The 22,910-nt window shown below is 44.8% G+C and overlaps 1 protein-coding gene across 2 annotated transcripts in view; it reads right to left on the reverse strand.

Annotated features, from left to right (window-relative positions):
• LOC135538960 (keratin, type I cytoskeletal 18-A-like) overlaps positions 1-21,739 on the reverse strand; it is a 30,096-nt gene extending 8,357 nt beyond the window's left edge. The window contains exons 1-7 of one of the 2 annotated variants that reach the window (XM_064964832.1): positions 21,214-21,739; positions 20,717-20,921; positions 15,578-15,660; positions 13,625-13,778; positions 11,248-11,529; positions 8,064-8,198; positions 7,006-7,226 (exon numbers count right to left, since the gene is read on the reverse strand). In XM_064964832.1, coding sequence (XP_064820904.1) covers positions 7,006-7,226; positions 8,064-8,198; positions 11,248-11,529; positions 13,625-13,778; positions 15,578-15,660; positions 20,717-20,914 — 1,073 coding nt within the window. In that variant the 5' untranslated portion in view covers positions 20,915-20,921; positions 21,214-21,739. The other variant, XM_064964833.1, reaches the window with a different exon arrangement.
• Positions 21,740-22,910: the final 1,171 nt, after the last annotated feature.

Below are 22,910 nucleotides of genomic sequence, written 5' to 3' on the forward strand. Positions count from 1 at the left end.
CCACAGGGATGCTGGCCCATGTTGACTCCAATGCTTCTCACAGTTGTGTCAAGGTGGCTGGATGTCAATTTGGGTGGTGGACCATTCTTAAATCTTGAAAAACCCAGCAGCGTTGCAGTTCTTGACACAAACCTGGCACCTACCATACCCCGCTCAAGGCTTAAAAACCCTTCTTTAAGCCGTCTCCTCTCCTTCATCAACATTGATTGAAGTGGATTTAACAAGTGCCATCAATAAGAGATCATAGCTTTCACCTGGATTCACCTAGTCAGACTATGTCATGGAAAGAGCAGGTGTCCTAAGTGTTTTGTACACTCAGTGTACATTAGCACACTCCTGGTGAATTTCCAGTAACCAACAGTTTCGCAATTATATTGACTCACCACCAGAACATCTCTGTCTCAACCTGCAATTATTTTTTGATTCTCTATGCAGTTGCAACAGTAAATAAAGAAAATCTGTCACACTCCTCAACAAAAGAGAAAGACTCAACACGTAAATCTAGTTGTTTGGACAGAGAAACAAAAGGGGATAAAATATGAGGAATCCTTTTTTAAACGACCTTCATCCTTTAAGCTCATTTTCAAATCCAATCAAATTTTATTAGTCAAATGCGCCGAATACAACACGTGTACACCTCACAGGGAAATGCTTACTTACGAGCCCCTAACCAACAATGCGGTTTCAAAAAAATACAGATAAGAATAAGAGATAAAAGTGTCAATTAATTAAAGAGCAGCAGTACAATAACAATAACGAGACTATATACAGGGGGGTACCGATACAGAGTCAATGTGCAGTGGCACCGGTTAGTTGAGATAGTATGTACATGTAGCTAGAGTTATTAAAGTGACTATGCATAGATTTACAACAGAGAGTAGCAGTGGTGTAAAGAGGGGGAGAGGGGTGGGGGACAATGCAAATAGTCTGGGTAGCCATTTGACTAGATGTTCAGGAGTCTTATGGCTTGGGGGTAGAAGCTGTTTAGAAGCCTCTTGAACCTAGACTTGGCGCTCCGGTACTGCTTGCTGTGCGGTAGCCGAGAGAACAGTCTATGACTAGGGTGGCTGGAGTCTTTGACAATGTTTAATGCCTTCCTCTGACAATGCCTGGTAGAGGTCCTGGATGGCTAGAAGCTTGGCCCCAGTGATGTACCGGTCTGTTTGCGCTACCCTCTGTAGTGCCTTGCGGTCGGAAGCTGAGCAGTTGCCATACCAGGCAGTGATGCAACCAGCCAGGATGAGGGGGAATAGGTTTTGTCGTGCCCTCTTCACGACTGTCTTGGTGTAATTGGACCATGTCAGTTTGTTGGTGATGTGGACACCAAGGAACTTCAAGCACTCGACCTGCTCCACTGCAGCCCCGTCGATGAGAATGGGGGCGTGCTCGGTCCTCCTTTTCCAGGAGTCCACAATCATCTCCTTTGTCTTGATCACGTTGAGGGAGAGGTTGTTGTCCGGGCACCACATATCCAGGTCTCTGACCTCCTCCCTATATGCTGTCTCGTCGTTGTCGGTGATCAGGCCTACCACTGTTGTGTCATCGGCAAATTTAATGATGGTGTTGGAGTCGTGCCTGGCCGTGCAGTCATGAGTGAACAGAGAGTACAGGAGGGGACTGAGCACGCACCCCTGAGGGCCCCCTGTGTTGAGGATCAGCGTGGCGGATGTGTTGTTACCTATCTTTACCACCTGGGGGCGGCCCGTCAGGAAGTCCAGGATCCAGTTGCAGAGGGTGGTGTTTAGTCCCAGGTTCCTTAGTTTATTGATGAGCTTTGAGGGTACTATGGTGTTGAACACTGAGCTGTAGTCAATGAATAGCATTCTCACATAGGTGTTCCTTTTGTCCAGGTGGGAAAGGGCAGTGTGGAGTGCAATAGAGATTGTATCATCTGTGGATCTGTTAGGGTGGCATGCAAATTGGAGTGGGTCTAGGGTTTCTGGGATGATGATGTTGATGTGAGCCATGACCAGCCTTTCAATGCACTTCATGGCTACAGATGTGAGTGCTACGGGTCAGTAGTCATTTCGGCAGGTTACCTTAGTGTTTTTGGGCACAGGCACTATGGTGGTCTGCTTTAAACATGTTGGTATTACAGATTCGGACAGGGAGAGGTTGAACATGTCAGTGAAGACACTTGTCAGTTGGTCAGCGTTTGCTCGCAGTACACATCCTGGTAATCCATCTGGTCCTGCGGCCTTGTGAATGTTGACCTGTATAAAGATCTTACTCACATTGGCTGCAGAGAGCGTGATCACACAGTCTTCCCGGAATAGATGGTGCTCTCATGCATGTTTCAGTGTTCTTTGCCTCAAAGCGAGCATTGAAGTAGTTTAGCTCATCTGGAAGGCTCATGTCACTGGGCAGCTCTCGGCTGTGCTTCCCTTTGTAGTCTGTAATGGTTTGCAAGCCCTGCCACATCCGATGAGAGTCAGAGCCGGTGTAGTACGATTGGATCTTAGTCCTCAATTGACACTTTGCCTGCTTGATGGTTCGTCGGAGGCCATAGCGGTATTTCTTATAAGCTTCCGAGTCCGACCCCTTGAAAGCGGCAGCTCTATCCTTTAGCTCAGTGCGGATCCTGACTACAATCCATGGCTTCTGGTTGGGGTATGTACGTGCGGTCACTGTGGGGACAAATTCATCGATGCACTTACTGATGAATCCAATAACTGATGTTCTGTACTCCACAATGCCATTGCAGGAATCGAGGAATATATTCCTGTCTGTGCTGCAAAACAGTCCTGTGGCTTCGCATCTGCTTCATCTGAACACTTCTTTATTGATCTTGTCACTGGTGCTTCCTGCTTTCATTTTTGCAGGAATTAGGAGGATAGAATTATGGTCAGATTTGCCAAATGGAGGGTGAGGGAGAGCTTTGTATGCGTCTGTGTGTGTGGAGTATAGGTGGTCCAGAGTTATTTTTCCTCTGGTTGCACATTTAACATGCTGATAGAAATTTGGTAAAACGGATTTAAGTTTCCCCGCATTGAAGTCCCCGGGTACTAGGAGCTCCGCCTCTGGGTGAGCGTTTTCTTGTTTGCTTATGCAGATCATTCAATGCTGTCTTAGTGCCAGCCTCTGACAGTGGTGATATGTAAACAGCTATGAAGAATACAGATCTCTCGGTAGTTAGTGTGGTCTACAGCTTATTATAAGATATTCTACCTCAGGCGAGCAATTGCTCGAGACTTTCTTAGATATCGCTGACAAGCTGTTATTTACAAAAATACATAGTCTGCCGCCCCTTGTCTTACCAGACGCTGCTGTTCTATCTTGCCGCTACATTGTATAACCAGCCAGCTGTATGTTGATATTGTCGTCGTTCAGCCACGACTCCATGAAGCATAAGATGTTACAATATTTAATGTCCCGTTGGTAGTTTAATCTTCCACGTAACTCGTCAATTTTATTCTCCAAGGATTGCACGTTTGCTAGCAGAATGGATGGAAGTGGGGGTTCATTCGATCACCTACGAATTCTCAGAAGGCAGCCCGCTCTTCGGCCCCTCTTTCTCCGCCTCCTCTTCACGCAGATCAAAGAGATTGGAGCATGTTCCCGAGGACGCAGTTCATCCTTCGCGTCAGAGTCGTGATTCAGCTAGTCCGTGGTAAGTAATTGCCGTCCTGATGTCTTGAAGTTATTTTTGGTCCTAAGAGACTGTAGCGGCAACATTACGTACAAAATAAGTTATAAACAAACAAAAAACCACAATCGGCTGGGGGCACGTAAAATGTCTGCCTTCTTCTCCGGGGCCATCTTTTGGATGTTTAATTTATTTGATTTATTTGAAAATGTTTGGAACAAGGTAGTGTTCCCACCCCTGTTCCTCACGGTTGGGATGATGTTCTTCGGTATGCAAGCCTCCCCCTTTTCCCTCCAAACATAACGATAGTCATTATGGCCAAACAGTTCTATTTTTGTTTCATCAGACCAGAGGACATTTCTCCAAATAGTACGATCTTTGTCCCCATGTGTAGTTGCAAACCGTAGTCTGGCTTTTTAATGGCGGTTTTGGAGCAGTGGCTTCTTACTTGCTGAGTGGCCTTTCAGGTTATGTTGATATAGGACTCGTTTTACTGTGGATATAGATATTGTTGTACCTGTTTCCTCCAACATCTTCACAAGGTTCTTTGCTGTTGTTCTGGAATTGATTTGCACTTTTCACACCAAAGTACGTTCATCTTTAGGAGACAGAACGCGTCTCCTTCCTGAGCGGTATGTTGGCTGTGTGGTCCCATGGTGTTTATATTTGCGTACTATTGTTTGTACAGATAAACGTGGTACCTTCAGGCATTTGGAAATTGCTCCCAAGGATGAACCAGAATTGTGGAGGTCTAGAATGTTTTTTTTTTCTTGGCTGATTTCATTGGATTTTCCCATGATGTCAAGCAAAGAGGCATTGAGTATAAAGGTACGCCTCCAATTGACTCAAATGATGTCAATTAGCCTATCAGAAGCTTCTAAAGTCATGGCATCATTTTCTGGAATTTTCCAAGCTGTTTAAAGGCACAGTCAACTTAGTGTATGTAAACTTCTGACCCACTGGAATTGTGATACAGTGAATTATAAGTGAAATAATCTGTCTGTAAACAATTGTTGGAAAAATGACTTGTGTCATGCACAAAGTAGATGTCCTAACCGACTTGCCAAAACCATAGTTAGTGAACAAGAAATTTGTGGAGTAGTTGAAAAACGAGTTTTAATGACTCCAACCTAAGTGTATGTAAACTTCCAACTACAATTGTATGAATTTGATGTGTTTGGTGATACGTTTTTGACTGTCTGAATGTGCATGGGAAACAAAATATGGGTCATTATAGGGCGTGGGACCCTCATTGGGGAGTTTTTATAGCATAGTTTTCATGTTCTGTTAAAAGCAACTGGGGCATCTTCATTTTGGTTCATTTGCAAAGTGAAGGAGAGTTCATGCAACTTAAAAGGGTCTCCACCCTTCCTCATGTCCTCACAGATCCTGAGATCATCTTTCTCATACTGACTAATGATTCACAACCTTCACTTTCGATCCCTTTTCTTTCAAATGTATAGTGCCCTCAAAAAGTTTCTTGAGCAAAATACCTTCAAGTTTCTTCAACGTCTCGTTAATTAAGAACTTCAATGTGATACAATTTCTGTTTGAACATTTTAATGTTGTACTAAAGCTTATCCTGCCTGTTTATTTCATCCATCTTCATTCATTTTATATCTCAGAGCTTTTACGGTTCTTATTTATAGTTCAGGTTTGCGGTTTAGGATAAAGACCTGCCAGCTCATTGCTGTGAATATGCCCTGTAGCATGAAACTGTTTTAAAATGCTATTTCACAATATCACGTTATACCTTCATATCAGCTATCTCACCCTTAGTAGGTGCGTATTCATCTGTGTGCATCTAAACTCAGCAAAAAAAGAAACTCTCACTGTCAACTGCGTTTATTTTCAGCAAACTTAACGTGTAAATATTTGTATGAACATAACTGAGACGTAAACTGAACAAGTTCCACAGACATGTGAATAACAGAAATGGAATAATGTGTCCCTAACAGTCAGTATCTGGTGTGGCCACCAGCTGCATTAAGTACTGCAGTGCATCTCCTCCTCATGGACTGCACCAGATTTGCCAGTTCTTGCTGTGACATGTTACCCCATTCTTCCACCAATGTACCTGCACCAAGTTCCCGGACATTTCTGGGGGGAATGGCCCTAACCCTCACCCTTCGATCCAACAGGTCCCAGACATGCTCAATGGGATTGAGATCCGGGCTCTTCGCTGGTCATGACAGAACACTGACATTCCTGTCTTGCAGGAAATAATGCACAGAACGAGCAGTATGGCTGGTGGCATTGTCATGCTAGAGGGTCATGTCAGGATAAGCCTGCAGGAGGGGTACCACATGAGGGAGGTGGATGTCTTCCCTGTAGCGCACAGCTTTGAGATTGCCTACAATGACAACAAGCTCAGTCCGATGATGCTGTGACACACCGCCCCAGACCATGACGGACCCTCCACCTTCAAATCGATCCCATTCCAGTGTAACCTCGGTGTAACGCTCATTCCTTCGACGATAAACACAAATCCGACCATCACCCCTGGTGAGACACAACCGCGACTCATCAGTGAAGAGCACTTTTTGCCAGTCCTGCCTGGCCAGCGACGGTGGGTTTGTGCCCATAGGCGACATTGTTGCCGGTGATGTCTTCTGAGGACCTGCCTTACAACAGGCCTACAAGCCCTCAGTCCAGCCTCTCTCAGCCTATTGCGGACAGTCTGAGCACTGAGGGTGGGATTGTGCGTTCCAGTTGTTGTTGCCATCCTGTGCCTGTCCCGCAGGTGTTGTTACACGTGGTCTGCCACTGCGAGGACGATCGGCTGTCCGTCCTGTCTCCCTGTAGCGCTGTCTTAGGCGTCTCACAGTACGGACATTGCAATTTATTGCCCTGGCCACATCTGCAGTCCTCATGCCTCCTTGCAGCATGCCTAAGGCACATTCACGCAGATGAGCAGGGACCCTGGGCATCTTTCTTTTTGTGTTTTTCAGAGTCAATAGAAAGGCCTCTTTAGTGTCCTAAGTTTTTCATAACTGTGACCTTAATTTCCCACTGTCTGTAAGCTGTTAGTATCTTAAAGACACAGGTGCATGTTCATGAATTGTTTATGGTTCATTGAACAAGCATGAAAATTTGTGAAGTTATTTGAATTTTTACAAATTATCTTTGAAAGACAGGGTCCTGAAAAAGGGACTTTTCTTTTTTTGCTGAGTTTATGTCTGTGTAATTGACCAGAAATCGCTCAGCTGCTCCATTCTAGAGTAAAGCCTTTTGCTCTGGGGGTTACAGTTACACATGTCAAATCTCAGGGAAGGTTACTCGTCACCATGTAGTTCACCAAACCTCCTCTGCTACATCTGACCCAGGATCTGTACCAAATGGCATCCTATTTCATTTTTAGTGCAACATTTTTGTTGAGGGCCCATATAGCCCCTATCTGTGACCGGTAGCCTCCTCACCTGCCCTCCTCGCGCTCCAGCAGGCGCCTGTAGGTGGCGATCTCTTTCTCCAGCCTCATCTTGGTATTGAGCAGCTGGCCGTGGCGCTCTCGCTGCGTGGCCAGGCCGCCCCTCACCTGCTCCAGTTCGCCCTCCAGACCTTGGATGACCTGGGACAGGCCCTGCAGCTGGCTGGAGTACTGACACTGGGTGTGGTGGAGGGAACTCTCCAGACCTTTCTCCTGGTGAAGGGAAGGACGGGGGAGAGAGGAGAGAGGGTGGACAGGAGAAAATGATGTGGGACAGAGAGAGCAGATGAAAAGGGAGAGAGCGGACAGAGATAGAGGAGGGGGCAGAGGAGGTGAGAGGGGAGAGGGAAGAGGAGATAGAGGAGAGAGGGTAGAGGAGATGGAGAGAGTGGAGAGGAGATGGAGGGGAGATGGAGGAGAGAGGGGAGAGGAGAAGTATTAGAGAGGGGAGAGGAGATGGAGGAGAGAGGAGATGGAGGAAAGGGTAGAGGAGAAAGAAGAGAGGAGAGAGGTGAGAATAGAGAGGATATGGAGGAGAGAGGGGAGAGGAGATGGAGGAGAGAGGAGATGGAGGAGAGAGGAGAGAGAAGAGATGGAGGAGAGAGGAGAGAGAAGAGATGGAGGAGAGAGGAGATGGAGGAGAGAGGAGATGGAGGAGAGAGGGGTAATAGCAGGATCAGAGAGATTAAATAATTGTAAAAATGGAGAGGGGAGAGAGAGCAGAGAGGGGATGGAGAAGGTGGAGCACAGCGATGGAGAGGGAGGACAGTGTAGAGGGGAAAGAGGGAATATGATAGAGGAGAGGGTGGATAGGGACAAAAGGTGATGAGAGGATGACACAGAAGGTGGAACAGAAGCGATAGAGAGAGGGGACGGGGTCGAGGGGGAAGAGGCAAGAGTATAAGTGTGAAAGAATCCCCAATAGTGCTTTCAGAATCAATCAAGATGAATGTTCTCCATACTCTACTGATCCATGGGTGTTTGTCTGCTGCAATGCTAAGCTTATAGTGATGTGTGTGTGTGTCTGTGCATGTGTGTGTGTGTGCTCACCAGAGCATGTAGGGACTCGATCTCCACCTGCAGGCAGTGCCACTGTTTCCTGGCCTCGGCCAGCTCTGCCCGCGCCTCCCTGAGGGCAGTCCCTCCGAGGTTCACCTGGGCCCATGCTGCCTCTTCTGCATTGAGCTGGGGGGGAGAGAAAGAGGTCATATAACACACACACATACACCTACACGTGCGCACGGAAGTACGCATGCACACACATCATTCACATGGACGTACACAAAAATAAAGTTCTGATGGAGATAGATGCTGACACACACACATACAGGAACAGTTCACATGGAACTCAGGGACACACACACACTCATACAAATTGGCACCCGCACACACTCATAAAAACTGGTACCCACACACACCCATAAAAACTGGCACCCTCACACATTGGCACAGAGCCAGAGGACTCTGTGCAGGTACACAAAGTAAAACAACTCTAAACCATGACTTAAACTTGATGAAATATTGTAAATAAACTTCACACCTTTATAAATCTACCTGTAATCATTTTCCCCACAGATTCCCACAGGGCACAAACACGTTGAATCAAGTTTGTTAGTTAAACATGAAACTGACACTTGTGCTCAATGGATTCCTCAAACCTGTGGACATCATAATATTACTCTATAATTACCGTGTAAACAAGAACATATTAGGGGCAATTATTGTAAATGCTAACCTTAACCAGTCATTTTACAGTAAGATGGATAACATAATAGCTAGTTAGCCTCGTCCCATACAGTATGTACAGTGCATTCGGGAAGTATTCAGATCCCCACTCAGGCCCTATTCTAAAATGGATGGAACAGTTTTTTTAGACTTAGAAATTTTTAAAATAGGACATTTACCTAACTATTCAGACCCTTTACTGAGTACTTTGTTGAAGCACCTTCGGTTATTACCTTGAGCCTTCGTGGGTATGACGCTACAAGCTTGACACACCTGTATTTGGGGAGTTTCTCCCATTTCTCTCTGCAGATCCTCTCAAGCTCTGTCAGGTTGGATGGGGAGCGTCGCTGCACAGTTATTTTCAGGTCTCTCCAGAAATGTTCAATCGGGTTCAAGTTCAGGCTCTGGCTGGGCCACTCAAGAACATTCAGAGACTCGTCCCGAAGCCACTATTGTCTTGGCTGTGTGCTTAGGGTTGTTGTCTTGTTGGAAGGTGAACCTTCGCCCCAGTTTGAGGTCCTGAACACTCTGGAGTAGGTTTTCATCAAGGATATCTCTGTACTTTGCTCTGTTCATCTTTCCCTCGGTCCTGACTAGTCTCCCAGTCCCTGCCGCTGAAAAACATACCCACAACATGACGCTGCCACCACCATGCTTCACTGTAGGGATGTAAGACATGATGCTTGGCATTCAGGCCAAAGAGTTCAATCTTGGTCTGAGAGTCCTTTAGGTATCTTTTGGCAAACTCCAAGAGGGCTTTTATGTGCCTTTTACTGAGGACTGGCTTCCCCAGATCTATGCCTCGACAATCCTGTCTCGGAGCTCTACGGACAATTCCTTCGACCTCATGGTTTGGTTTTTGCTCTGACATGCACGGTCAAATGTGGGACCTTATATAGACAGATATGTGCCTTTTCAAATCATGTCCAATCAATTGAATTTCCCACAGGTGTACTCCAATCAAGTTGTAGAAACATCTCAAGGATGGTCAATGGAAACAGGATGCACCTGAGCTCAATTTCAAGTCTCATAGCAAAGGGTCTGACTACTTATTTAAATAAGGTATTTCTGTTTTTATTTTTAATACATTTGCATAATTTTCTAAAAACCTGTTTTACTTTGTCATTATGGGGATATTGTGTGTAGATTGATGAGGATTTTTTTTTAATTAAAAAAAGTAATCTCATTTAGAATAAGGCTGTAACGTAACAAAATGTGGAAAAAGTCAGGGGGCCTGAATACTTTCCGAATGCACTGTATTTGCTTCAGCCAACTCTGCTTCGCCGACAGATCTGGAACCAGGCTGTAACAGGGCTGTATTCCACTCCAGACTCCAGTCCATTCTGACATAAGGGGGCTCTATCTAGGAGGGCAACAAAGTCATTCTGTAGAGCAGACGCTGGTGAAGTACCAGTCGCTGCCTGCCTGCAGCCATGGGCCAAGGTACTTAATGACGCCTGTTACATCAAAGTCACTGGCCGCATCCCAAATGGATCCCTATTCCCTAAAAATTGCACTACTTTAGACCAGAGCCCTATGGGAGCCCTATGGGTCCTGGTCAAAAGTAGTGCACTAACCAAGGAATAAGGTGCCAATTGGGATGCAGCCAGACGGTAAAACTGACCAGACGGAAACAAGACAGCCATGATGAGTGACTCATTCTATTCCCCATATTCAATTGAAACTGAAATGCTCCTATTTCAAAACCTGAAATATGAGCTGAAATATCATCTCATGGGCAATAAGCAAAACTGACTAGATGGGCTGCGTTATTGTTAAAAACAACACAGCTATGACAGGAAGCTATAGCCCATTTGCTAAACATATCATATTCCCTGAAATCAAAATGCTACTATTTCAAAGCCTGTAATACTGTCCCCATCAGATGTGATGTCAAAAACAACAGCTGTGCCAATTGCAAGTTCTCCTTTTCAACTGAAATCCAAATGCTCCTATTTCAAAGACTGAAAAGATTACTGTCCTCAGCTGATGCCTTATAAGGACTTAGCAGTAAACAGATCAGAGAGGCCCGTTACAAGTGGTGTATTACAATGCTGCGGTTGTGGTTCACAACGTATCGACATCTAAAGAGGTTGTGTGGAGCAGCGTTTCGATATCGCAGTAAAAGTGGATCTCTTCTTCTTCGGAGGTAATGGATTGGCCACGGGTACCTTTCTGTATGTGGAGTGGTGTGTGATGAGTATGAAGAGGGAAGGAGAGAGAAAGAGAAGGAGAGAGAGAGGGAGAGAGGTGAACAACCCATCTCGGACCTCAGACCACCTCAGAGCTCCGACCCCTAATTCTGTACAACAAATCAAAATTAAACCAACGCCTCTTATCTTACCACATGTCACTGCGTTGCATGCAAACAGCCGAGGTGAGCTATGGTCAGGGTGTGACTAGGTGGCAGGGAGCCAAGGGAGGATGAAAGGAAAGACAGAGAGAGGGATGGATGGATGGAAGGAAATGAAGAGATGCGGAGGGACGAAGGCAGTGGGACACTGCGTACCTGTGGGAGAGATCCTCCATGGGCTCGGGGCCTGAGTGTGGCTCCAAAACGGCTAGGCCCGGCAGCGGAGCATGGAGCTTGATTTGGGCCGGCGGCCAGGCCGTGGTGTCGGTCGTCTGGGACTCGACTTAGGCCGGTGAGGCTGAGGCGGTCGCACTGCGTCCTGATTCGGTCGAGGAGCTGGGAGAGCTCCATCCCTGTGCCATCCTCCTCCCACGCTGTGGCCGTCACTAGCAGCGCATCACGAGAGTCGGCCTCCTGCTGCTGCAGAGCACGGGCTGCCTGAACAATGAGCCAACCAGTGAGAGGTAGAGAGAAGAGGGAGAGAGAAACAGGGAGATATATGAATGTAAGAGAGTATACAAGTGTGTGTGTGACAGCGAGAGGCGATGGATCCTGAGAATGAAGGAGAAAAGGGAACAGAGAGAGAACGAGGGCAGAGGGAGAGAGCAAGAGAGAGAGAGAGAGAACAGTGTGAGATCAGACACACGCAATGCAGGGGAGGGAGTCTGTTATTGAGCCTGTGAGTCTGGGACAGTGTGTGTGTGTGTGTGTGTGTGTGTGTGTGTGTGTGTGTGTGTGTGTGTGTGTGTGTGTGCGTGCGTGCGTGTGTGTGGGAGAGAGTAGCTGGATCACGTAAAGACCTGAGTGGAGGAAGGGAAGGGGAGTATTAGTCAGCAGGAATAAAAAGGGTTAGTGAAAGAGAGAGAGAGAAGGGTGGGAGGATGACAGGAATGCATTGAAAGGGAAAGGATGGTGTGAAACCTAACAAGCCTTTCCACTGAGGTCAATAGGGGAGGTGTCTGGTTAATGGGATAATAAGGAGGTGTTCTGAGACGCTGCTCTTTCTTTACAGTAGCTTGCTTCTCCCTCTCCCTCTCTCCCTCCCTCCCTCTCTCCCTCTCCCTCTCTCCCTCCCTCTCTCCCTCCCTCTCTCTCCCCCTCCCTCTCTCTCCCCCTCTCCCTCTCTCCCTCCCTCTCTCCCTCTCTCCCTCCCTCTCTCCCTCCCTCTCTCTCCCCCTCCCTCTCTCTCCCCCTCCCTCTCTCTCCCCCTCTCTCTAATGATATTTAGTGATGTTGGAATGTTTTTGGTTGTCAACGCAACCAAATATCAACATTTGAAGGAGATGCATCTTCTGCTTTTCTGCCTTATTATTATTCGACCATGCTGGTCATTTATGAACATTTGAACATCTTGGCCATGTTCTGTTATAATCTCCACCCGGCACAGCCAGAAGAGGACTGGCCACCCCACATATGCTCTCTCTAATTCTCTATCTTTCTCTCTCTCGGAGGACCTGAGCCCTAGGACCATGCCCCAGGACTACCTGACATGATGACTCCTTGCTGTCCCCAGTCCACCTGGTCGTGCTGCTGCTCCAGTTTCAACTGTTCTGCCTTATTATTATTCGACCATGCTGGTCATTTATGAACATTTGAACATCTTGGCCATGTTCTGTTAAATCTCCACCCGGCACAGCCAGAAGAGGACTGGCCAACCCACATAGCCTGGTTCCTCTCTAGGTTTCTTCCTAGGTTTTGGCCTTTCTAGGGAGTTTTTCCTAGCCACCGTGCTTCTACACCTGCATTGCTTGCTGTTTGGGGTTTTAGGCTGGGTTTCTGTACAGCACTTTGAGATAACAGCTGATGTACGAAGGGCTATATAAATACATTTGATTTGATTTGCTTGGATAGTTTCACCTGTGCTACTGACTTAGTCTGACTTTTATTCCTTTTTGTCTACAAATTAATCATTGATATGTTGGATTCACGTCTGCATCTCAAACAGAAATCGAAGTTGAAGAATTGGACTGAATCAAAACAAACTTGAAATGCCCATTCATCAAAGTTTGTTTTGAATCAGTCCTATTCTTTAACTTCGAGTTTTGGTTGAGATGCAGACGTTTCATCAACATATCAATTATTAATTTGGAGATAAACTGGAATTAAAGTCAGTGGCACAGCTGGAACTATCCAAGCAAGAGATAAATCTCCTTCAAATGTTGATATTTGGTTGTATACCAAATACAATCAATAGCCTATTAACCTGTCGACATGTTAACAAATGATGTGTTGGATTCATGTCTTCAACTCAACCACAAATACAAGTTGAAGAATGGGATTAAGCCAGTGGCTCAGATGGAACTATACAAGCAGTAGATGCATCTCCTTTAAATGTCAATATTTTTGATGCAACCAAACACAATTCAATAGGACTTTTACAGTAAATAGCCTAAAGTTAAGGCGATCTTACAAACAAATGTTACAGTATTTATTCAACCTTTTTTTTTACGGATGTCTTTACTGAACAAAAGCAGCTGTCCGCAACCGTACAGACCCTTGCAACATGCACACGGACACTGGCACAAGACCGTACCACATAGTCCTGGTGCATGTCCTGCAGCTCTGTCATGGAGTGGTGTAGCTCCGCCTCCAGCTGCACGTTGGTTTGCTCCACCCTCATCTGGTTCTCCCTCAGCAGAGCCACCTGTTGCTCCAGACATTTGGTCTGCCTCTCTTCCGCCTCACACCTATGACAGGACACACGACACATCTCATCATATCAACTGGGTTGTGTTCATTAGAGCACTCAATGGAAAAAATAAAATAAAATCGAAGAACACATTTTGTGTTGTTGTTGTTGTTTCTTACTTGGCAGGTAGTCCCTGTTTCCATGTTTCAGTCGGTGATATCGACTTACTTGTATTTAGCCTTGACCACTTTGCAAAGCAGCTATAGGCCTATACTTTACCAAGAGGTGGTGGGGGTTACATAGGGAAATGTATTACTGAATGTACCCGACTCTGGTTCAACTAGCCAGGGTACCCTACATGGGTGGTGAAACAGCTACACAGACTGTGCATGTAGGTAAACACCGTGACACAGTATACGGAAAACGTTACAGCCACACATCCATTGTATCTAAGCAGGTGCATAGCCCTTTCCTGCAGTCAGTGACTAAAAACACCCTCGTTGGCCTCACGGGTGGAATGTTATTCATATGTTTCATAATTTCATAATTAACAAAGGCGTTTGTATTTATTTATGACGGAACTATGGTGTTTCTATGTCAAACGGTTGTGTTATAATTCAGTCTTCTGTGATGTACTGTATATAAAGTGTAACAGTGGGATGCAAACTCTATATCTGACATGGTACAGGTGTCTTCTGTTTTTAAGCCCATAACCATGTGTGTGAGGTGTGTACTTTTGTTTCAAAGTAGATTTGTTTAAGACTGCTAAGAATCACTCTGTGTGACCCTGATGTAGCCCACTGCAGTAAGATGTTTTAAGATATACAAGTGTTTTCAGGTAAAGGTAAATAGACTGCACACTGCAATCTCTGCTCCCATGTGTTTTAGTGACCCTTCATCAGATCTAACCTAATCATGTAAAAGACCTTATCATACAGTACGAAAAAAATCTTGCAACAGTCATTCAGTAGTTGCAATAGTCCTCACTTCCCAGCATGCTAAAGTCACAGTCACGGACATCAAATCAAAGTGTATTGGTCACGTACACGGTTCAGCAGGTGTTATAGCGGGTGCTGTGAAATGCTTATGTTACTAGCGCCTAATCATGCAGTAAAATGTCAACAAGTACACAAGTAATACATATATATTTGAAACACAATATAAACCTTGTGACACAGAGTTGCAGACAACATTGTGACAGTGGCCCAGGTAAGGCTAGCAGGACACAATATATAAATAGAGGAGGTGTGTATTCATAGCTCATAGCTGTCTGCATGCTGTTGCCCTCCCTTGCCCTTCAGGGGTTAATGGATATCCGTCTGCATCTCAAATGACACCCTATCCCCCATTCAGTGCACTACTTTTGACCACACTCAATGGGCACCCTTATGGGTCCTGGTTAAAAGTGGTGCTCTAAATAAGAATTAGGGTGCCATTTGGCACGCAGCTCTCTGGCAGTAGCAGAGGGGCTGGTGTGTCACTCTGCATCAATACCGATGGGGAAAGTGCTGACGAGGCACAACACAGCCGGGCTGCGATTTGTATGCAGGTTGTTGAGCAGGAGTGGGAACTAGCCGAGTTACAACAAAGTGCAGGCTGCACTGCTGCTACAGTAGAGAAGTGATTATAAAGTATCGCTGCAGGGGAAAATGAAATATCTGATTGTTATTCAAGAGGTGCATTAAAAGTGTTATAGACTGAAATTGGTAGGAGTAGGATTTGATGGATTTTTCCAGAACTGCTATGGTATAGCATTGTTTTCTTTAGATATGATGATAATAAATACTATGAGGGTATGTGTTACTGTATTAGTATAGTATTCTAGGCCTGACCTAGAATGTCCCAAACACTACTGACCTGGCCTGGATGGTAGAAGCCCTGGACATCATGTGGTCAGACTGCAGCACCAGCTCTGCATTCTCCATCAGCAGCTTACCAACCTACAACACAGTCAACACACACAAGACAAAAACAACAAGGAAGGGAATAAGATGCGACGAGAAGCGTGTAAAACACGATGAAACATGACATCACATACGAATACACCTCAGTACACTGGAAGGTCACATTACCAGGTGCTGCATCAAATTGGGGTCTGTTTTTAATGTGAAAACATACGGGTGAGGCTTATCGCAATAGAACAACTGTAGTTTCGCTTCCTTGTATTACACTAGCCTCGTCTCATACCGTGTGGCATGACATTGACCGACGGAAGAGTTGGCTACCGCACATAGAGTCCGGGACAAGGCTAACACACTAGCACCAGCATAAAGAGAGACGCCTTTGAAAGTTCATCAGAGAAAGGAAGTTGGAACAGAGACGAGAAAGAATTATACTGTACACAGAGACATAACAATGGATTCCACAATGTCATCTGATTTTGGGGGAAGTAGATAAATGGCATCAATGCCAAACCCCCCCCAAAAAAAAAAAAAAAAAAAGTATCCCTTTAATCAATTTAGACAAGTCAGTTGGAATTGCTCATTAATTCTGTGAGAATAAGATCACTTGAGGTTGAGCCACTTCACATTCATTGAAACTGACTGCGCAATAATATTCTGCCTGTTCATGCTTGTCAGATTGCCACCAGCTCAGTGAGTCAGATTTATTACATGATGACGTTCCACGATTTGGTTCATTAAGACAAGGCCTGAAGCAGTTGTGGCACAGGTATTATTACAGCCGAAGAGCCTCTCACAGGGACTCTAGTACTCATAAACCATAAATGTTTGGCGTTAACTGCAATGCGAGCACATGAAACTTTAACTCATGTTATCCAAAATCCCTTGCATCTTTGATATTTTGAAACGCTTGCTGTACAACCTAGGGCCATTTTGAGCAAACAGAGTTTTCAATGTTGACTCGTCCTTTGCCAATCACAATAGCACAATGCTTACTCAAGGCCAACACACCCATTCTGAAGGAGGAAAGTCAGGAATAACTTGGACTTTATTGTGTTGTGCTTTTGCTCACAACAACCGCCTCAAAGGTTATGATCATATTTTCATTGCAATTACCCATTCCATTATCTTAGCTCTGCCAGTTATTCATCTCTGACTGTGTTGATTCATAGCCCTGAGAGAGTACAAACCAGACATTAGCGGCTTGTATTCGTCCGACAGGGCACTTCTCCAACTGAACATTAACGGATTAATATCAAATGAAATCACATCAAATTGTATTTGTCGCATGTTTCGTAAACAACAGGTGTAGACTACCAGTGAAATTCTTACTTTACAGGCCCTTCCCAACAATGCAGAGGTAAAAATAGACAAACAATAACACAGGAAATAAATACACAGTGAGTAATGATAACTTGGCTATTTACACGGGGTATCAGTATTCCTTATTATGGCTCGTCATTCAATGCTTCTAAATAGAATGAGGGTGGCGCGAGGTCTTAAAACCTAAACCCACAACAATAACACTAGTCTAGGACTGACACCGGACTTGAGGAAGATGCGCACAAAGTCAATTGTACTATAAATCATGAATTCATGTCAAAAAGGAAGATTTGAAGAATGTTATCATTTATGCGTATGTCAAGTCATACATTTTTCATTTCATTTGATATATTTAGCCAGGATAGTGAGGACACACAGTAACAATTGCCACTGTTTTCCAGGGAGTCCTGGGTTCCACAGAAATCAATATTCCAGGTATTAGTCCAGGCGAAAGTGTGAGGAAATGTCATACATACACTACCGGTCGAGTTTTAGAACACCTACTCATTCAAGGGTTTTTCTTTATTGTGACTATTTTCTACATTGTAGAATAATAGTGAAGACATCAAAATTATGAAATAACACATACGGAATCATGTAGTAACCAAAAAGGTGTTAAATCAAAATATATTTTATATTTGAGATTATTCAAATAGCCACTCTTTGCATTGGTGACAGCTTTGCACACTCTTGCCATTCTCTCAACCAGCTTCACCTGGAATGCTTTTCCAACAGTGTAGAAGGAGTTGCAACATACAGTGGGGCAAAAAAGTATTTAGTCAGCCACCAATTGTGCAAGTTCTCCCACTTAAAAAGACGAGGCCTGTAATTTTCGTCATAGGTACACTTCAACTATGACAGACAAAATGAGAAAAAAAATCCAGAAAATCACGTTGTAGGATTTTTAATGAATTGATTTGCAAATTTTGGTGGAAAATATGTATTTGGTCAATAACAAAAGTTTATCTCAATACTTTGTTATATACCCTTTGTTGGCAATGACAGAGATCAAACGTTTTCTGTAAGTCTTCACAAGGTTTTCACACACTGTTGCTGGTATTTTGGCCCATTCCTCCATGCAGATCTCCTCTAGAGCAGTGATGTTTTGGGGTTGTTGCTGGGCAACACAGACTTTCAACTCCCTCCAAAGATTTTCTATGGGGTTGAGATCTGGAGACTGGCTAGGCCACTCCAGGACCTTGAAATGCTTCTTACGAAGCCACTCCTTCGTTGCCTGGGCGGTGTGTCTGGGATCATTGTCATGCTGAAAGACCCAGCCACGTTTCATCTTCAATGCCCTTGCTGATGGAAGGAGGTTTTCACTCAAAATCTCACGATACATGGCCCCATTCATTCTTTCCTTTACAAAGATCAGTCGTCCTGGTCCCTTTGCAGTAAAACAGCCCCAACGCATGATGTTTCCACCCCCGTAGTGTGTTATTGATGGTAGGCTTTGTTACTTTGGTCCCAGCTCTCTGCAGGTCATTCACTAGGTCCCCCCATGTGGTTCTGGGATTTTTGCTCACCTTATGATCATTTTGACCCCACGGGGTGAGATCTTGCGTGGAGCCCCAGATTGAGGGAGATTATCAGTGGTCTTGTATGTCGTCCATTTCCTAATAATTGCTTCCACAGTTGATTTCTTCAAACCAAGCTGCTTACCTATTGCAGATTCAGTCTTCCCAGCCTGGTGCAGGTCTACAATTTTGTTTCTGGTGTCCTTTGACAGCTCTTTGGTCTTGGCCATAGTGGAGTTTGGAGTGTGACTGTTTTAGGTTGTGGACAGGTGTCTTTTAAAATGATAACAAGTTCAAACAGGTGCCATTAATACAGGTAATGAGTGGAGGACAGAGGAGCATCTTAAAGAAGAAGTTACAGGTCTGTGAGAGCCAGAAATCTTGCTTGTTTGAAGGTGACCAAATACTTACTAATTTGCAAATAAATCCATTAAAAATCCTACAATGTGATTTTCTGGATTTTTTTTCTCTCATTTTGTCTGTCATAGAAGTGTACCTATGATGAAAATTACAGGCCTCTCTCATCTTTTTAAGTGGGAGAACTTGCACAATTGGTGTCTGACTAAATTCTTTTTTGCCCCACTGTATGCTGAGCACTTGTTGGCTGCTTTTCCTTCACTCTGTGATCTGACTCATCCCAAACCATCTCAATTGGGTTGAGGTCAGGGGATTGTGGAGGCCAGGTCATCTGATGCAGCACTCCATCACTCTCCTTCTTGGTAAAATAGTTCTTACACAGCCTGGAGGTGTGTTGGGTCATTGTTCGGTGGAAAAACAAATGACAGTCCCACTAAACCCAAACCACATGGGATGGCATATCGCTGCAGAATGCTGTGGTAGCCATGCTGGTTAAGTGTGCCTTGAATTCTAAATAAATCACAGACAGTGTCACCAGCAAAGCACCCACACACCATAACTCCATGCTTTACGGTGGAAAATACGCATGCGGAGATCATCTGTTCACCCATACCGCATCTCACAAAGACACAGCGGTTTGAACCAAAAATCTCCAATTTGGACTCCAGACCAAAGGACATATTTCCACCGGTCTAATGTCCATTGCTCGTGTTTCTTGGCCCAAGCAAGTATCTTCTTCTTATTGGTGTCCTTTAGTAGTGGATACTTTGCAGCAATTCAACCACAAATGCCTGATTCATACAGTCTTCTCTGAACAGTTGATGATGACATGTGTCTGTTACTTGAACTCTGTGAAGCATTTATTTGGGCTGCAATTTCTGAGGCTGGTAACTCTACTGAACCTATCCTTTGCAGCAGAGGTAACTCTAGTTCATCCTTTCCGTATTGACTGACCTTCATGTCTTAAAGTAATGATGGACTGTCATTTCTCTTTGCTTATTTAAGCTGTTCTTGCCATAATATGGACTTGGTATTTTACCAAATAGGGCTATATTCTGTATACCAACCCTACATTGTCACAACACAACTGATTGGCTCAAACACATTAAGAAGGAAAGATTTTCCACAAATTTACTTCTAACAAGGAACACCTGTTCATTCAAATGCATTCCAGGTGACTACCTCATGAAGCTGGTTGAGAGAAATTCAAAAGAGTGTGCAAAGCTGTCATCAAGGCAAAAGGGTGGCCATAAAAACCATAAATCAAGGAGTGGTTGCAAAACCTCCAATCAGCTCATGTGAGCTGACAATTACAGCAGCCTGTTGTTAATGGTCTTCTAGGGCAACGGCCTTTAAAGCAATAAAAGGATCCACATTCTTGTGTGTGACAATGGAGTGATGGCTTGTTTCCAAATGTCCTGACATACAGTATGATACTACTTCTCAATCTCTGTAACAGTTGACATTGTCTGGGTTGTCATAAGCCAGTTTTAATTCGACTGCTATTAAGTGTAATCATCGCCAGGACTGAAAATGGTTAACAACCGGTTTGTTCAGTCAATGCTGTATCTATCTCAAGCCAAAACCCTGCACGCAAGAAAACACCTTTGAAGTAAAGATGCTTTGCAAGCTATTTTCAGAGACATTTTGTCGGCTTTGGTCTACTCTGGCAAAAAAATGATACGGATAATATACAGCACAAGTTAGGTTCCTAAAGTCAGTCCTACTAGCTACTGTATGGCCACAACACACCAGCTCAATCAAATCTAGGCATTTACAGTACCTCAGCATAATCACTGGCAAACAAATGGACTGTTTAATGAGTTGGGGTCCCTCAGGGCTCAATGTTTGGACCAATTAAGAAGGTAATAGCAGTCTATAGCAGATGGCAGTCTCACCTGGGAACGAAGGTCGTCCACAGTGCTTTCCTGCTGGGTCCATTCCTGGGGGTGCGGAGCGTTCCTCAGACCCCAGTCTGCAATTTGGCCCTCCAGACACAAGTTTGCCTCTTGCAGCTTGTTTATCTGCTCCAGGAAGCCCTTCAGACGGCTGTTGAGGCCCTGCATGGTCCACCGAGAGTCCTGCAGCAAATCCATGATGCTCCTATGCAGTGTACACCAAAAAATACACACAAACGACTCTCAGGGATATTATCAAACACTTACAGCCTCGCCAACTCAGGAGAGTGTCTGATACAAAGGGTCAACCCAAACGCACAGTAAACACTTATTCCATCCAAAACCTCTTGCACTTCAATTTCAACATACGTCAACAACACAGCCACTTCTACCTACTTTGCAACCCTGGCAGGCAGCGCCCTGCCTGCTACCGATACTGGTGAGATTACGGACCCATGAGGTGTTTACTAGGTAAATATTTACCTAGCAATACTCACCTGTGAGGCAACGTGGCGTCCCTCACTCTCTCTCCTCCTCTCTCTCTCCCCCCTCTCTCTCTTTCTCTCTCTCTCTTTCTCTCTCTCTCTCCAGGCTAGGCAGCACCTTGTGTTGACAGTAGTAAGATAAGCACCAGTCTCAGTAGTCCCTGGTCGCGGCAGCGAGCTGCTCCTGATCCTCCCCTCCTAGACGGAGCTGGACCACATTCTTCTCCACTGCTTCGAACAACTTTCACTTTCCCACTGGGTCCCAGGTCAGAGACGGTCCCCTGTCTGTGACAGATCAGATAGGAATGGTAGGGTTTGGGCTAGTCTCGCTATCGCTCTCGCACCAACTATGTGTCAGCTGTCATGGGGTCAGCCAAGACAGGGCCAGGTTTTTCCGCCCCAAACACAGCCTGCAGCAGTGCTCTAGGGGACAGTGCTGGGGTAAAGCAACGCGCTCACTCGCTGGACACACTGCTGCTTACATCACCAGCACTCTGAGGCCCTTTGTGTTCTCTGATCCAGGATTACTGAGCCCTGTGTGGAGGGAAAGTTCAGGCACACACTGCTACAACACTCTCTGTTTGTGTGTCTGTGTTTGTGCGTGTTTACGTATGTGTGTGTTTGTTTGCACATTTGTATGTGTGTAAACAACATATCTAGTATCTACTAATACTACACTTTAATTAATAATGAGAAACTAATGTCTATCCACCTACTCATCAGATCAGCAGCCTGTAATAAACACTGAACTTTGTGCTGTGTCACATGGGTTGCTCAATTCCTCCCTTGTGTGTGTGTGTGTGTGTGTGTGTGTGTGTGTGTGTGTGTGTGTGTGTGTGTGTGTGTGTGTTTGTCTGTCTGGGGGGGCAAGTGAGATCATTTTCCAGACATTCTCGCAGGACACAACTTTTTCATCCTCTTGAAGTTGACAACAATGTTCTACTTGTATAGGAGTTACAAAATGTGTGTTGATTCGTCATGGCAACCATCAAGCTTTCTTTCAGTCTTTCACTGACTTTTTTTATGACTTTAGCTCAAGTAATGTGAGGATGTTATTCCCATGATCAATTCATCTAACCAAGATCTTAGACATTTTGGCACCAGAACATACGTCATAACAATATGAGCTTTAAGTCAGGTGAGGTGATAAGATAAGACGTATGGTTAAGGTAGTTAAGGTGTGGGCGCGGCAACGAAAGAAGCCGGTGAAAGTCTGATGGGAAAAAGCACAATAAAACATCCAGTTTAAGCCGCTCTGACAGGGTGTTTGGAATGTGAGTTAAGGTAACACAACTCATAGTCATCTCTATTTGTCTTTCTCTCTATTTGTCTCTCTCTCTCTCTCTCTCTCCCCCTCTCTCTCTCTCTCTCTCTCCCCCTCTCTCTCTCTCTCTCCCGGAGTAGGCACCTTCAAGTCCTTTGCACTCTCAATCTACCTCATTAGGTGATAAAGGCAGCAGATGACTGTGGGATTACCTTGTTGGATCAATAAAGGTTTTCTCTTCCTTTCTGTGTAAACAGCCACGCCTACATTGTACCATTCACAGACAGGATCTAGGGATCATTAATATGAGGTCACACTTAAAGCTGCTACAAACACTGTCTGTCTTGAGTCTATAGTACAATATCCCCATGGAAACACTTCATGGGCAAAAAGAATGTTCTCTCATTGAAGTGTTTCCTTCAATAAGTCAGTGCCTGTGGTTTTG

The sequence above is a fragment of the Oncorhynchus masou genome, unplaced genomic scaffold (genome assembly GCF_036934945.1).
Source record: "Oncorhynchus masou masou isolate Uvic2021 unplaced genomic scaffold, UVic_Omas_1.1 unplaced_scaffold_32___fragment_6___debris, whole genome shotgun sequence".
Classification (NCBI taxonomy): domain Eukaryota; kingdom Metazoa; phylum Chordata; class Actinopteri; order Salmoniformes; family Salmonidae; genus Oncorhynchus; species Oncorhynchus masou.